Raw genomic sequence first — 18,074 nt, forward strand, 5'->3', positions numbered from 1 at the left:
CCTCTCCTCTCCTCTCCTCTCCTCTCCTCTCCTCTCCTCTCCTCTCCCCTCCTCAAACTCAAACTCAAACTCAAACTCAAACTCAAACTCAATAAACAGTAAAAGAAATACAGACAAAGGTAACAATAAGCTATGAGTTTACTATGGAAAATGTTAAAGGTAAGTCTACCTCATACTATAATCCTCTACTTATAAAACTAGGTTTTTGGAAAGTAGCAAACCCTTCTGACACTTATTAAATGCATATTCCCATCAACCTAGCCATACACACATACACACGTGCACACACACACAAGCACACATGCACATGCACACACTACAAACCACAACAATAAATAAGTGTAAAAACTTAAAGGTTAACTTATATAGACTACACTTTGAATAAAATCATCTTTATATCTAGACTATATTCAGAACTCATAAAAATTGTCAAGAAAGGGTAACCAAGTAGAAAAACAGACAAAGATATAATGAATAAATTTTCCAAATAGCAAATTTAAATAGCCAGTAAACAGAGAAGGTGGAAGCAAGATACGTCCAAGATGATTTGTACTACAAAAACAAAAAGCAGGTATGTGAATGGAGGTCCGCGCACAGTGGAATGGCTGAAACACCACAGACACCATGCCAGGAACTGCCATACCCTTCCTCAGCAAATGAATGGAAGCTATCCTAGCTGGCTTCTCAGTAATTACGTACTTGAGTTAATCATGAATCAAGCCAGAGTTGTCAAAAATGAAGATAGATGTGAAGTCAGCCTAACTAAGGAAACTTGGAGACAAATGAAAGGGGACTTGCAGACAAAAGGGGAATGGGGACCATAGACGTCAGGTCCTATGTACTACATATGTGTATACATAAAAGTCAGAGACACAATTAGCTCTTTTCCTGGTTTCTAACCTATATCCTCTTGATGCAGTATGTAAAATAAGAACCACAAAGGAAGCCGGGCAGTGGTGGTGGCGCACGCCTTTAATCCCAGCACTTGGGAGGCAGAGGCAGGCTGATTTCTGAGATCGAGGCCAGCCTGGTCTACAGAGTAAGTTCTAGGACAGCCAGGGCTACACAGAGAAACCTTGTCTCGAAAAACAAACAAACAAACAAACAAACAAAACCACAAAGGCACAGATTATGATTCTATTTGGTAAAAACAACTGATCCCTCCATGTGTGTATCTAACACTAGACAGGTTTGTGCAAGCAAGCAAGACGGTGGAGAAAGCCCTGAGAGTACTGCACTCAGGGCACTGGGTGTAAGGTAGCAAGGGGGCGGCTAATTCCTCCATGCATCTTTGTTTTTGTTCACATGTCAAAAGAGTGAGGTTATTTATTATTCAAAACACATCAAAGAAAATGTGTTGTATCAATAGAGTTCATCTGTCTGTAGAAGCCAGAGGCATAATCCCTAGAAGAGAGTTTGAAGCAAGAAGCATTTCAAATCTTTACCACTGTCTCCATCTTCTCTGGTGATCTGGATATGAAACTGCTCAATATCTTTAAAAAATAAACCAAAAAAAAAGAAAAGATACTTTAACACCCAGGAAAAAACGTTAGTCCTGTCCTTCTAATGGCTGTGGATACATTTTTATATAATAACTGCCTAGAACAGTACCCCACTACAACACAGGACTGTCACATGACACTTCAAAACCACCATTGTCCTCCCCGCTGACAACCTCAACATTCACATTTACTTTTCTTTGTGGTGTTATAATCTATGAGAGGTCTGGCCAGGCTTCCCTCCACACGTGTATCATTGTCCTAGATAAGACCATAAGAGCCTCGTTACCAGGGGTGGCCTCTCTAATTTCCCAATACATATATACATATATGTATTACTAGAGGTAAGACACACACACACACACCACACACACACAAGGTATTTTAGGAGCAACACCACATGAATAACATCTATAACACTTTAATCCGATTTGTATTAACTAACAATTTAGGTTTAGTCACACTTATATCCTGCTAGTGCTAATTACAAGACACAAATATAATCTGTCCTTTCAAACATAATCAGCCCATAGTTTCACCTCATTATGTGAAAGCCTGCTTGTTGGTAAGTACTAGTAGATTTTGTCTGTTCCCCTTCCCAAATCTGAAAACACCTTCAAAGGTCATAACCTCTTGTGTCACTTATACTTAAATTTGGTCATGCTACTGCAGGCCTTTAGATCTGTCCTGGAATTCTTCTAGCACCCTTGCCTTCCCTTTCTTTTCTCCATCCAAGCCTCTCACACTTGGATCACAGTCATCTACCCTAATAGACATCGTAAAGGAAACAGACAGACAGGCCAGTAAACTGTTCAGCAAGTTGACAATTTGAACATTGATATATACATGAGGTATTCCTTTCCCAAGACAAGGAAACTGAGTAGAGACTGAGGAAGGAGTTGAGGGGGGAGACAGCTTTCACAGGGATTTGAGGTCTCAGACGGACATCAAAGGTAAGCAGAGCCTGGGCAATGGTAAAGATATCCAGCAGATTCAATCGGGCTTCACACTTTACTAGGAGACTGTGCGCATACACCCTTGTACCTTACCTAAAGATACACTTACATTTCTCTTCTAAAATCAGTAGCAGGTGGTTCTGTGGAAGAAGATGACTTTCAGCTTGTGTGTAGAGGAACTGTAGAAAGGGAATTAGAAAACTCATAAGCAATTATTTTGCTTGTTCTAATACTTCAGGAGTTGTGTTTGATCATGATTACTGCTGCATTTTATGCAAGGAACTGAGAACCACAGATTATTTAAGGGGATTCACATGCACACATGTCAGAGGTCAAGCAAGTAGAGGAAGGGACTGTCTAAGACCTCAGTTGTCTAGAGGGATGCTGGTGCCAGGTACAACTTTATCATCATTCCTTTGAGTTTAGACAAAGAGATGGTGCTTCCTGTCTGGAATATTTGATTCTGAAGCCAGGCAGAAGCAGTGCAAACAACATTGATACAATATATTCTATTGCACACAGAGAAAAAGTGTGGTCAGTATATTTATTATGAAACAAACCCAGTATATAATTAAAAACCAAATAAACATACTCCCAGCTGCAATTTCCAGACTCCCACATCTGAGAGACAAAGAACAAAGAGACCAGGGACTTTCCAGGCAAGAACAGGGAGTCATGATGTGGCAAGTGGCTAAAGAGTCACAAGGTTCAAAGTTGTAGTAGAGGCCACTGGGAAGAGAGGGGCTGACAGGGCACACCCCCGTTTGCTCTCCACTGTGTGTGTCTTCCCACAGGACATGTCTGACTCCATGGCTATGATAATCAAGGAGAGCTGGCATGAGATGGTGCCAACATCCCAATCCTTTCCTTATCAAAAGAGGGCAGACAGTAAGCCAACATACTAGAAATTTACTAGAGAGAGTTACCAGTGAATTTTGTTCCCCAGTACATACAAAACTTTACTATAAAAGGACATAACCACATGTGGCCCAATTTCACAGACACTGACCTCTCCATTATTGTTTACTTGGCATAATAGATCAATAGAATTTCTATCTCCCTTCTAGAGTCAGAAAGGAAACTGTTAACTGTGTGACATTATTTTTAGCAATGACCTTAAAATTACATACTAGATGGAATTTGGCTACAAAAATTATACAGAGCTAAGTATTAGTGACTTATGAGAGTGTGGGCAAAATGAGATGCCCTGCACATTGAGCTGTGGAAAGGGCTGAGGTGGGTAGTACCATGCCCATCATAGTAGACCTCAGTGCTTCACAATAAGGAGCTATCCCTTAAGAAGACGGTAGGTCTCGGCAGAATGTATCATTGTCTCCTCCCTTAAGGGATAATCCAGTTGTTTAGGCCCATGACCTGGCCAAGGGACTGCCCCTCAGGGAGGGAGGGAAACTCCTAGAAAGGCAGGCTCATTGTAAGCCACAATAAAGAGATGGGTAGTACAAGCATCCCTTTGAGATGGTGCACTTTGTGTTCCCAGAATTCCCGTCTGCAGCACAGTCTCTTACAGAGCCACAGACTGTAGCTCTGTCTGTATCCCTTGTCTTCTCCTTTATAGGCATGCTCACCCTAGTACGCTGGGCTGTCTAACCCTCTAACATCACACCCATCACATGGCTGTTCGCTGCCAAACAGCTGGCCTCCATGATGGCTCAACTCAAGCAATGTGGCTTCCCCCACGCCCCCCCTTTTCTCTTCTATTCTCCTCTGGATAATCACCAAGATTTACAGCTTACCTGCCTTGGTATGATTTTCTTTTAAACTCTAATAAAACTATCCTAGAACTTAAAAAAGAAAGAACGGAGAAGGAGGGGAAGCTCCATATGTTTGCAGAAGTAGCTTAGGAATGTGGGCACTCGAGCGCCATGGCTGCCAGTCTCTCAGCCTCTGCCTGTCTCTGCATGGCAAGCACTGAGAAAGTAGTTTTACAAGACTCAGTTATATGGTGATTGTCATGCCATTGTTATGAGGTAGCCCTAGAGCAAGGCCTGAAAATTAAAACATAGTCTTCAACTACAGCTCTTCGAAAGCATTCAAGATGGCTCTCTTACACTCTAAATCAATTAAAAGTAAGAACCTACACAATCATCGTGCATATTTAGGGAAACAGCATCACAAACGCAGCAAGACTGTGAGAATTAGTGTCTGCCCTTGGGCACATGTGGTATAGATGTGTAGAAAGAGCCATGTCTAGAAGATGTAGCTCAGGCAGCAGGGACCTCTCTAAGGATAACAAGGAGGGACCCAGCCCCAGTGTGCTGCTACAGCTCCTCTGACAGTGAGGACCGACGCCCTGTGTAGACATGAACGTAAGCGGCCGGAGATCTCAGGTAAGATACAGACACGGTGCAGACCAGACTTGGTGGACTGTGCAGAGACACAACCCTGCCAAAGAGAGGGACAGAGCAAAAGGCAAACACATGCTATGGGTAGAGGCTTGAGGTCCCATCTCTAGAGGTGAGGGTGTAAGGAACAGGAGGCCAGACTAGCCTGGTCTACATAGCCAGCTCCAGGCCAGCCAGGCTACATAATGAATGTTGTCTCAAAAGAAGAGCAAACAAACAAAGCACTCCTTCCCTGGGCCCAATTCCCTTTACCTGCCCCAGTCCTTTAATAATGTCAGGATCATTTACTCTGCCTGCGTGGGGATGCTGAGGCAACCCAAAACCAAGCTAGAAAAGGGAAGTGTGCTCTGTTTCATAGTCATCCCAGTACTGACAACATCACAGACAAAGATGGCTTCTCAAAGGAAGGGAGACCGCTTGTGAGCTCCAGGCTGGGGCCTACCTGCAAGCTGGAGTGGTAGTGAAGAACAAGTGGATGGGGGAAGGAGGGGGGGGGAGAGGCAAGGGGAGAGGAGGTGGGGGAAAGGCAGGGGGAGAGGCGGGAGAGAGGTGGGGGAGGGAAGGAGTGGGGAAGAAGAGGAGAGATGAGAGGAGAGAAAAGAAGAAGAGAGGAGAGAAAAGGAGAGTAGAGGAGAGTACAGGAGAGGGGAGGGGAGGAGAGGAGAGGAGAGGAGAGGAGACCAAGCCCTCTCTTAACACAGAAAAGAGGCAGCCCCACTGGCTGTGAGCTGAGGCTAAAGCAGGTACTACAGGCAAGACTAGTTGACTTTGACTCCATGTGGACCAAAAGATAGGAACGTGAAACGAGGCTCAGGGAAACTATGCTCTTGCACGTCTGTGTACATCAACCCTGATTATCTGTGGTGACCATCAAAGGCCCTGCATGTTGAACACTAAACTTGATCACAGGCCACTGAGCTCCATTCACACTCTTGCCAACAGAGGAATACATGACCTTCTCTTGTGTGCATTCCTGTTGAAGGCCTCGTGTCACACATCTTACTGATTTATTAACACTGAGCTTATGGCCCACACCACTATAACCCACGCCTGAACACAGCTTATCTGAGTCTCTCTCCCTCACACACACTTCCTCTGTAAAATATATCGCAGTCTTTGTGCTCTTAGGAACAGTAGACGACAGTTCAGCATGCCTCCAGGAAGTCATCGAAAACATCACAAGGAAAAGCAGGACAATGAAAAGTCCACGGCACTAGGCAGTGAACTCCGCTGTCTACGGTGGGAGCATGAGGCAGAACATCGCCGGTTCAACCTTCCTTCCTTGGGGATGTGCAAACAGACGACTCACCTGCTCAGCAAACGCCTAGCAAAGTGCCACAAGTGTAGATTTCAAACTGCAAATAAATCTTGACAAGCACAAGAATGCACAAGTGTGGGATCTTCAAATAAAAATGGACTCGTCCACCACATGACCCTCTGCATGCTTCTGCAGTAATGCAGTGTTGCTGAGGTCAGGAATTTACTGCCGTTAATCAGAGATAATTAGTCTGCCAACCAAGTGAATATGCAAAATAGACTATTTTAAAGCTTACTACCAAGTGATTTTAATACCTGGTATGTTACCACGTGAAAACATTGCCTTGCTATCCAGTATAGCAGGGTCAGGGCAGCCAGGCCAGAATTCTTATCTCCACGTTAACAGGGGAAGCCTGGTGCTTCCAGCCTTCACATCTGGAAGACTGCTTAGCAGATTAAAGGTGACAATGAATGGCAAAGTGCTGTGTAAACAAGCACCTTTCTGCCTTGCTGTCACGCTTTGGGATTAATGAGACAAGCCAGACAGTGGGCTTACTTACCTGTACCTTTCAGAACCTGCACGTTGTTGACAGGGTGGATTTCAACCAGCAAAGTCAGGCACTTCGATCCTACAGAGAAAAGGAGGATTTCAGTCATAAAGACTGGGACAGCACACATTTTTCTTTTCTCAAGCAACCATGAAGAAGAATGCCTGAGATATCAATTTATGCCAATAGTGCATAACAGTTAACAGAACAATCCTACCATCATCACCATCACCATCACCATCACCATCATCATCATCATGATGTCATCATCATGTCTCTCTTTTTTAAAAAGATTTATTTATTTTATTTGTATGAGCACACTGTAGCTGTCAGACACACCAGAAGAGGTCATCTGATCCCATTATAGATGGTTGTGAGCCACCATGTGCTTCCTGAGACTTGAACTCAGGACCTCTAAGAACAGTCAGTGCTTTTAACCACTGAGCCATCTCTCCAGCCCATTGTCATGTCTCTTGAGGTGATATTACACTGCAATTCTAACTCCCAGTCCCTTTCTTCAGGGATATGAGGCAGGCCCAGGGACTCTACAGGAGTGATCAGCCTAGCAAAGACCTGCCCTTCCACATTTGTACACACCTGAGAGAAGCTGCATTTGAACCAAAGAATACCTAAGTTCAAAGGGACGCCTTTTAGTTCCCCAGGAATGGGAGCAGGCACTGGGAAAGGAAGCGCCATTCCTAAAAACAGTGGTTTTGGAAAGAGCGTGCTGTTGCTGTGCACCCCTGCCTGTAACAGAGTGGTGCCTGACAAGCTGACCTCCGATGGGTGCCCTTTCCCCTAGACAGCACTGTTCATAAACAGGTGCAGCTGGATTTGGAAAGCTTGTGTTTCCTATCATGGCAGCTGTTTCTTAATTTTTCTGAGGTTTACTTTGACATTTTTCAAACTCAAGATTGGGGCCATAGGTATATAAGTCAGTGGTAGGGCAAGTGGGAGGCCTTAGTTTTCATTACCAAAAAGTGGGGGGAAATCAAACCAGATACAGAAACCACAATGACTCAGAACTCCATGTACGTGGAGTGTAAACATGTTTAGCATGGCTTCACAGACTAGATGGCTCTGCTCATTGTGTCTCCAACTCTGCAGTGTAGTGGCAATCGTGTGTGTGTGTGTGTGTGTGTGTGTGAGTGTGTGTGTGAGCACTCTCAGCAGCTGTCTTAGGTCCTCCGGGTCATCCCTAAGCAAATGTCATAAAAACAATTAAGAGTAAAGCCATGGCCAGGGGCTGGAAGGGATTTACCACAGATGTCCAAATTTAAGTCAGAGTTCCCCCTCTCCCAAAAGCACACTCTAGCTCTTACAACTCTGCTGTAGTGTGGTTCTCTCTCAAGTAATGTATTTTGGGTATTAATGTACAATTTGAGGATCATACAGCAGTCTGGAATCAATACCAGTTTTCAGTCCTTGAAAAAGTAACATGACACTCAGGTTCAGGAACACGGTACCAAGCATAAGCCAGTTTCCGGAATATGGTCTAACAAATTATGAGTCCTGGGTTAGTTCTGTACAAATGTCTTTAAGGATCACCTGTGGGGAAACTCCTGACCTGAGCAGACGGGAGATTGTCTGGATTCCCTGCACTCTGGAATCATGGTCTCCCATGATTAATCCAGCTGCAAGCTGTCCTGGAGCTTTCCCCCAGGAGGTTGGGAGTCTGTCGTGGTCCTGGTCCTCAAACTCAGCCTGAAGGAGAAACAAGCTGAGCTGCCAGCTCACGCCTGTGACCAAGGGCAGAAACTCAGGCCTGAAGGCTACAGGCTACTTAAGGGCTCAGCTGGCATCCCACCTCCCTCCTCACCTCCACCCAGACTGCCAGAGGCAAGGCTGGAGAGCCAGGAACTCCCCCAATAGCCTGGTCCTTGCAGGCCAGAGAGCACAGCTGCGTCTGCTGCAGCCCCGGAGGGCCAGGCTGGGTGTGAGATCTGTAGCCACAGCCCTTCCTGTGGTGTAAGCTCGGATCTCTCATCTCCCAAGCTCTGGAAGACTTACGGAGACTCTGTCTGCTTGGATGTCTGGTTATAAACTGGAGATGAGGAGGCAGACAATCTACAAGGAGAACACCCTGCAGACCCTGCAGGCCACATCTGACTCCTTCATCTGTACGTGGAGGATTGTGCTTTTCCTTCTTCTCTGTTCTGAGAGGTCTTCAGCATCCCAGGTGTCTTAGTTACGGTTTTACTGCTGTGAACAGACACCATGACCAAGGAAACTCTTATAAAAACCACATTAAATTGGGGCTGGCTTACAGGTTCAGAGGTTTAGTCCATTATCATCAAGGGAGGAACACAGCAGCATTTAGGCAGGCATGGTGCAGGAGGAGCTGAGAGTTCTACATCTTCATCTGAAGGCTGCTAGTGGAAGACTAGCTTCCAGGCAGCTAGGGTGAGGGTCTTAAGCCCACACCCACAGTGGCACATCTATTCCAACAAGGCCACACCTCCTAATAGTGCCACTCCCTGAGCCAAGCGTGTCACACCAGGATTTGATCACCATAGCCATGATGGGCTCAAATTATTTAATTCCTCTGCCTGTACCTCAGAAATGCCAAGGTTAAATAAAGGAATTTTGTTTTATTTGAGAAGGTATGTTTTGGTTCTGCCCGGGAATATGGAGTGAGTCTCCTGCCTCAGCATCTAGGGTGCTGGGCTACTCATCCAGTGTTGTGAGAATTTAGAGTGGGGAGAGGCAGTCTGTATGTCTTTTTTTTTTTAACATTAGTATCTCTAATTTTTTTGTTTAGTATTTTTTTCATTTTAAACAAAAAGTTTATTTAAGCAACAAGACACTTTACTTGAAGGGAAAACTAGGAACATTTTATTCAAGAGGAATTCATCCCTTCTTAAAGACAGATTGTCCTACATGTAACATCTACATACAAAAAAAGTTATAAAATTGTCCTTGGTTTTACAATGATAAATGAGAAACATTAAGGTTCTCTACTTGAACCAGGTATGCAAGGATTTCATGCTGTCGGGTTATGCTCTTTTGTTAAAGCAATGAGAGCAAAATAACTTAGCGGAATATAAGAGAATAGCTGAATGAGTGTGCTACTAATGGGGAAAGAGGGTACTTTCACAGAACCAGCTTGTCCCCAAGACCATTTCTGTCTGATGTCAACCGAAACAGAACACTGGATGCTTACTTAAAAACAAAGAAAAAAGAAGAGCAACATGTTTGTGCACATACTCTGGCGCACACACACCTGCTACTTTATGAACCATAAAGCAATGGGGACAGAGAGTGAAAAGAGGAGAGGAAACTGTACTGTAGTAGTCTGGATGTGGCAGGACAAATGGCAGTTTTCTAACTGAGAATATACTCTTGGTCTATAACAACATTCTGGAGGAAAGCAGCAGGTTCCCTTTTCAGTAGACACCTCCCGTCTGCTGCTGGATCACACCTTGTCTGCTGCTGGATCACACCTTGTCTGCTGCTGGATCACACCTATCGTGTCTTCATCCTCCATGTCTGACTGTGCAGGTGTGTCTGTTTCATTGACTGATTGTCCATCAAACCTGTATCTGATCTGCCTCATTGACAAACCCTGTGATTCACAATAGATTTTCATGAGTTTACTAACTATTGTCTGCCTCTTAATCTTAAATTGCACAACAGAACCACCCTGCCCCACCACCTTCAAATGATTATGATCCTTGTTCTCAGCCTTGTGTCCTTTCTGAGTCCTTCTTTGAGCTGGAAGTCTCAACTTCCTCTTCACAAAAAAGGCCCCAGGTCCACACGGAAGGAGCACATAGGCAGCACCAGGGATGGCAGAAGAAGGAAGTGTTTGGTTTTTTTTTTTCCTCCTTTGTGGTAGTTTCAAGCATCACTTCGCCCAGATCTCAGCCTGTTTGTTGTTGTTGGTGGTGGTGGTGGTTAGAGACCTGTTGTGTACTCATTTCTATCAATGGCAGATTGATAAAATTATTAGTAGGAACTGAGAAAAAAAGCCTTGAGGGATTTGGGGAGATGAGTCAGTGGGAAAGTGTTTGCTATGCAAGCATAAAGAACTGAGTTCAGATTCCCAACATCACATAAAATAGTCAGGCACGGCAGTGTTTACTTGTAACTCCAGACTGGAGACAAGCAGATCCATATAGCTCATGGGCCGGCCAGTCTGGCCAATTCTATGAGCTCTGGGTTCAGTGAGAGCACCTGTCTCACAGAGAAGCAAACAGAGACCTACAGAGGAAAGCAGATGTTAAACTGTCCTCCACACGAGTTCACACTCCGAACTTGTGTACACATAGTCTTACATGTACACACTCCTTCTGAACACACAAATCACTTGAAAAGGCAAGTCAGCTATTATGTTGAATCACACGTGTAAACTAAAGGATGAAAAGTCAAATGTTTGATGAGTATCACAGTTTATGACAGAAAAAAAAAAGAAGAAGAAAAAGAAAGGAAAAAAAAGGCAAGGGACAGGACAGCACACCAGTTCTCAAGCTGCCTTCCTGTTGACTGGACAGAAACAATGGTGAGTGATCTAGTTTCATTCTGTTGCTGTGACAAACATCATGACTAAATGTGACTTAAGGAAGGAAAGGTGACTCTCTATTTGTTTGGCCTTCACACCCAAGTCATAGTCTATCATTGACGGAAGTCAGGACAGGAACTAAAGCAAGACCTTGAAACAGAAACCACTGAAGAAGGCTGCTTGCTGACTCCTCATAGGCTCATTCTTAGCTAGATTCTCATATAGTCCAGAACCACATGCCTAGGGAGTGGTGTCACCCATGGTGGGATGGGCATTCCAGCACCGATTAACAGTCAAAAGGATTCCCCCACAGACACATCCACAACCCAATCTGACTTGGCCAATCCCTTAACTGAGATCCTTTCTCAGTTGACTCTAGACTATGTCACACTGACAGTGAGGAACTGTAAGAATCTGCTTGGTGACTAAAACATGGCTCCAGGAAGAAGAGGGACATTGGTGCCGAAGATAGTCAGAAAGAAAAGTAGAATAAAAATATTATGAAAATTGAGAACAAGAAGGGAAAGCAATTTCCTAATATCTATTTTAAATATATAAAACTAAATTACTAGACAGTACAAACCAACAGCCAACTACTTCTTAAAAAAATTCAGACATTCTAACTGCATGAAAACCCCACAGTTTGTGGGAAGCCAGGGAAATTATCGAAAGAAAAATAAGGAATCACCCTGTATCTGGCTTTTACAGCATGAATCCAACTGTTTCCAACTATCATCTAAATTCTTTTACTCTCAATAGCAGAAACCACCTTCCTCCACTAATCTCCAGGCCAGGCATTTAAGCAGTACAACTACCATGACGCTGGGAGTCAACCTCTCCCAACAGGAATGTCTGTTTTTTTTTTTTTTTTTAAAGATTTATTTATTTATTTTTTTTAAGTATATGAGTACACTGTAGCTGTCTTCAGACACACCAGAAGAGGGCATCCAATCTCATTATGGGTGGTTGTGAGCCACCATGTGGTTGCTGGGATTTGAACTCAGGACCTCTGGAAGAGCAGTCAGTGCTCTTAACCGCTGAGCCATCTCTCCAGCCCCAGGAATGTCTCTTAATAATATGCCATGTCCTTCACAGTGGAGATCTTGAGCCAAACCATAGTTCCATGGAATAACTGTTTATTTGTCAGTAATCGTATAAAGGCTCTGAGAATCTCTATGACAGTGGGGTTCCAATACAAGAGGCCACACCAGTTACTGCCCAAGAACATCTACTGTATGAGGTGTCAAATGCAGTCCTACAAGAGAAGACACCAAATTTTCTAAACAAAATTCTTAAAAAAGCAGGTCATTTTCTAAACAAACATCAACCTTACTATGACCAAGGAGAGAAGTTGCTGGTAAAAGCTGACTGTAAAGTATATGGATCAAAGAATCTTTTACTTGGCTGGGCAGTGGTGGCACACGCCTTTAATCCCAGCATTTGGGAAGCAGAGGCAGGCAGATTTCTGAGTTCAAGGGCAGCCTGGTCTACAGAGTGAGTACACAGAGAAACCCTGTCTCGACAAAACCAAAAAAAAAAAAATCTTTTACTTGAAATATACTATAGATTGTCTCTTTTGCAATGGAGAAAGAAATCTCATTTTAAACAATAGAATGTTAAGTAACACTTTGCAGGAGACTACTATTTTTAATAAAATGACTTATATGGTAGCCATTTGTTGGCAGACAAAAGAAATCTTTCCAGTGTATCTGTTCAAAGGACAAAACATCATGACATATTTTATAGTCTTTTCTGGTTGTATCATTTCTGAAATCTTTTTTTTTCAGGTAAATAGTGTTTTAAGAGAGGGTTTCATGTAGTTTTACGCAGTCAAGGGTGACTATCAACTCCCGACCCTCCTCCATCTACCCCTTAAATTCTGGGATAACAAGGGGTACACCACCAAGGCCAGTCACACTTCTGAAACCTTAACAGGACGAAGCCTTCCCATGCTGCTCACTGGTGATTCCCAAAGGCAGCTCTCCAATCCCAGCCTCCTCTCCCCTGAGCTCTAACTCATATTCAAATCCCTGCCTTACATCTCTGGATGTCTAATTCCCATCTCAAACTTGGCATGCACAAAACCGAACCTTCTAACTCCCGTTAACAAGAACACTCACTCACTCACACACTCACACATATACACTCACACATACTCACACACACTCACACACACATACTCACACACATACGCACATACAAACACACACACACATACTCGCACACAAATGCAAACACTCATACATACACACAAGCTCACACACACACAGGCACAAATACACACACATGCAAACACTCACATACAAACACACACACACACACACACATATATATATATATATACATATATATATATATATATATCCATACACATACACACATATACTTATCCTCACACATATACTCACACACAAACACACACAGTACTCACACATAAAAACACACAGACACACACTTGCACACAAAAATTCACACAGGCACACAGACACACTCATAAACCCAACCACTCAGTCACAAACACAACATGTGTACACACACACAGATACACACACACACAGGCTGAGTCACTTTTGACTTTTTTTTTCTCATATGCTTATCAAATTCAGAAGCTACTCTTGACAAATCGGTTTTCTAAGTATGTTCAGATGCAAACTTAACCTGTGAGATTCCCTTTTCGGTAGAGTAGAGGTCAGGTGATCTTCCTCTACCCCATCTTCCTTCTCCTCTGACTTCTAATTCCTCCTCTCCATCTCAACTCAGCGTCCTCATCACTTTAACAGAGTGAATCTATGGAGTCTAGCCCTTGAGCTGGCAGTTGTTCTGACAGAAATGTGACCTCCCCTTTCCTTCTTTCAGGCTTAAACCACGCCCCAGCAGTGTTTCCATGACCCAAATACACTAATAACACTCAATTCTTTTAAACAGATGCTACTTCCAATGAAACTCAAACTAAGGCCAGAAGTTCACCTCAGGGGGCAGGTCCAGTCCAGCTGGGAGAAGTTTGCCTGAGGGAGTAGGGAGAGGGCCAAAGGCCAGAAGCACACAAGACAGGGAGCTAGCACATTAGTGGCCTGCTTGTATCTTAGGCTCGTGTGTGTGTGTGTGTGTGTGTGTGTGTGTGTGTGTGTGTGTGTGCATGTGAGTGTGGGAGCCCCATTCCCTCAGAATCACCCCTTTTCAGACTGGAAGTAGAGAACAATTTTCCTTCAGCTCCCTGATTCCCACTAACTGTGGTCTGCCCTAGTGAGCATGATTTCCGTCCATACTCCCAGGCTGTAATGGAGAAAACAGATCCTCCCAATGATCCTAAGGCAAAAGCAGGAAGTTGGTAGAGAAGCTGAGGGAACATTCTGGAGTTATGCCTGGTTGTTACTTCGGTGGTAGAGATAAAAGGTGAGGAGGGATACAAGCTACTTGGTAAGTAGCATGATAAACTAATAATATCCAGTTTTTAAAGGTACAAGCATGTAATCTCACCCAAATCCAAGACTGAGCAAGCATATCTGAGTAGGATTTAATTTAATCTAAAGTAACACTTGGAAATTGATCTGGAGCTGCACTTTATAACACATACACTATTGACTATTGACAGTGAGGCAGAAATGATAAACATCAAGTAAATATTACAGATGCTCTGACTTTAGCCAGCATAGAAGAATTCTCCTGGAGGTAACAAGGAACAAGAAGAAGCAGAGGACACTCAGCCCAAATCCAAGGTGTGGGGCGTGGCCTTACCAGCTGCACAGCTGTAGTGGTAACCTTGTCTTCCCAGGACAAATGAGTACATCAGGTCAGCCCTGTGTCTGCTTTTGTTCAGACCCTTGTTTGGGGGTCAGCATCCTAGTATTCTAGATCACATCCACATAATCCAGTGCATTCCATCCCGGGAGGTGACCATTGTATCAAATGCTAAGAATATTAGAGAAGCTAAGGAAATAGGAGGAGGCCAGCAGGGACAGGGATGGGGTGACCGTAGTTCTCAGTATATCATGGCAAGGTGACTGTAATCGTGAATAAGCAAGGAGACTTCAGAGAAGACATCTAGCCCACCAGTATATCATAAGAGCTCTTCCCAGGCTGGCTCCAAGTCTCTTGCCTCTGTAAGATGTGGGGAGATGTGTGTCCTCAGATGTCCAAGACAGCTTTGTGACACTCAGGTGGAAAGTATGTACAAAGGGTTTTCCCATCACATGCAACCACAGAATACATCCAAGTAGGAACTATGCTAACAAAAGAAGGACTCTAAGTGCCAAATAAACAGAGCCAAGGGAAAGGACCTGGGAGCACAGCAGTAAAGGGCCGGAATCAGACCCTCTGGACCAGACTTGCCCCAGCCCACATAGATGGTTATCATTGCTGAATCGGAGTTTAAAAGACTAGCTGAGCTGACGTTGATAAGTTAGATTTTTACACAGACATCCAGGGGCCTCAACAAATTGCAAAGCTGGATCCAGTGGAATCAACTGCCCTTTACAGCAACAAAAATCTAAAGCTAAGTAATGACTCATCCTTTTATGTCTCCTATAGATCAAGACCCCGTACCCACCACTACTCCTTATAGCTGTGTTTAGCCTGGGGATGACTAAGTAGGCTGAGCTGGCCAGTGAGGCCCAGGTATGGCCTATACCCTTCTCCATAGCACTACGATCACAAGTATGTACTGTAATACCTGGCTGGTTTTATGCTGGTTTTTAGATTAAACTCAGATTCCCATGCTCGCACAGCAAACACTTCATGGGTTGAGCTATGCCCCAAGCCTGGCACTTCATTTTTCTTTTCTTTCTTTATTTTTTTTTTGTTTTTTTTTTTGAGAAAAGGTTTCTCTGTGTAGCCCTGGCTGTCCTGGAACTCACTTTGTAGACCAGGCTGTCCTTGAACTCAGAAATCTGCCTGCCTCTGCCTCTCAAGTGCTGGGATTAAAGGCGAGCGCCACCACTGCCCAGCAACACTTCATTTTTCTTACACTGCATCTATCTCTTTCTATGGCCTCTGGTCACTGAACACTTGTAGTTGAAGCCTGGTGCTAGGTTGAAAGCGCCACCTCATCCCCTTACAGACCTGCCACCATGCAGAGTGCCTGACTACAGCAGAAGCCAACACTGTTGCATTACGGAGCAGATGAGCAACATTAAGTACCTTTTGAAATTTAAAAAGTAAAAGGTTTCATTCCACGTGGCTAATAAACTATAAAGTTTGGTAAGTGATAGATGTGTACTTTATTTTGTATTTTTGAAATAGCCACAAGGCATTAGAGATTAATCAATATCTCACCAGATATTTTTTAAGTAGTTCCTCTACTTTGACATAGCTTCGGGCCACAGAAGTCAAATGTATTTTCAGTATTCACTTACTCTTCAGGAGCTAATTAGCATCTCATTATTACTACAATTACCACTGTGTTAGTTTCCATGCTTTGCTGCATACTTGAGAAGCAAAATTTAAAACGTTTAAATAGCCACTGTCTTTTTATTCAAAAAGAAAGGCATTTCTAAAGAAGCTCGAGCCTCAGCTCAGTCTGCTCTTTATCAGTATGGACAAAGGAAGGGTAATTCCGTTACCTGAAGGCTGAAGCTCACGCCGTACTCCTTCCGTGTACTGAATGAAGCGTGCAGCTCATGGAAAGAAAACAACTAAAGTAGCAATTGACTCACATGGCAGCTTGCTCAAGCTTTTCATTTTATGTCTGGAATAAATGAGAGTTTAAGCATCTTCAGTGTAACACTGTGAGTGAATACAAGGCACTCTTTCCTATAGGTGTGTCCTACAGATTCTCAATTTCAACATGAATTTTATGGGAAAGTGTTGTTAGAATCAAATATTGCAAAATCCAAAATGCTTAAACTTAAAAGGTGTACTCGTTAACATACAGCGATGAGACCTCAGCTCACCAAGTTCTGTTCTCTTGGTGTTGACAGAGCAACTGACAGCTTGCATGTCCTTCTCAAAGGTATACAGATGCTATTAAAACAGCCAAAAAAGGGGGGGGGAGTTATAGGAAACAACAATTGCATGAAGAGGCATTCCTGTTAAACTTTATACAAATATTGCTTAGTAGAACATTTTCTAAAGAGACCTCAGCCTATGGTGATATTCTGGATTATATTTCAAGGAAAATATTTAGTATTTTATACTGTATTTGGTGCTGAAACTTAGCTATGAGACAGGCAAACAGCATAGTGAAGGATTTGAACCCATAGTCAAATCCTGACTTTTTTCCAGCTGTGTGACTTTGGACAAATTATTCAACTTCCAAATAACTATACTATGTGTCTCCTGTTACTATGAGGACCGAGAACTGCTAGAGTGGCCAAAGTGAGTGAAGTATCCCATGGGGTTATCATGGGGATCAGGAGAGACAGTAGCACAAAGTACTCAGTACAGTGTATGCTGTCATAATGAGCACTCAAATGTTAGCACTACAAGTACTGAGATGAGAAAGGCTTTAATCAGATTGCACACTTGGCTATGATACTATTGGTTGTGTCACAAGTGTATCTCATATTTAGAGACGTGGCTAAGAAATCTATCTGTATGTAATCTTTTCTTCTTTATGTGTGTTTGAAATGTCCAAAACATCAAGAGAAGCTGATCATGGTGTGCACAGAAGTAACCCAAATCCAGAGGCCACGGCAGGAGGATTAAAAGTTAGAGGCTAGCTGGGCTATATAGTGGGTCCAGAAAGAAAAAAGTCAAAAGATTCCGTTTCATCAGTGCTAAGGACAATGGAAACAGTCATGTAGACGGGAGACAGAACATGTAGCTTAAGGACTGAGGTTGTGCTATGGCTGGATCACTTTATCACCACAGGATCAGCTACTAAAGGGAGACTTTGAGTTCCTAGGAAGGCACTAAATTTGGGGCTAGAGAGATGGCTCAGCCTTATGAGCTACTCTTGACAAGAATCCAAGTTCCATTCCTCACACCCACATCAGGAAACTCATATCTGCATG

General features: G+C 43.4%; 1 protein-coding gene and 1 pseudogene across 1 annotated transcript in view; both read right to left on the reverse strand.

Moving 5' to 3' along the window:
- The window catches only part of Gsap (gamma-secretase activating protein), a 56,273-nt gene that overhangs the window by 24,756 nt on the left and 13,443 nt on the right, over positions 1 to 18,074 (reverse strand). Inside the window, 7 exon segments of the mRNA XM_028778150.1 lie at positions 536 to 552; positions 1,446 to 1,493; positions 2,565 to 2,634; positions 5,857 to 5,878; positions 6,632 to 6,704; positions 16,683 to 16,736; positions 17,013 to 17,082. Coding sequence (XP_028633983.1) covers positions 536 to 552; positions 1,446 to 1,493; positions 2,565 to 2,634; positions 5,857 to 5,878; positions 6,632 to 6,704; positions 16,683 to 16,736; positions 17,013 to 17,082 — 354 coding nt within the window.
- LOC114630046 lies at positions 10,010 to 12,989 on the reverse strand (annotated as a pseudogene).

This window comes from Grammomys surdaster, unplaced genomic scaffold (assembly GCF_004785775.1).
Source record: "Grammomys surdaster isolate TR1022 unplaced genomic scaffold, NIH_TR_1.0 325, whole genome shotgun sequence".
NCBI classification, from domain to species: domain Eukaryota; kingdom Metazoa; phylum Chordata; class Mammalia; order Rodentia; family Muridae; genus Grammomys; species Grammomys surdaster.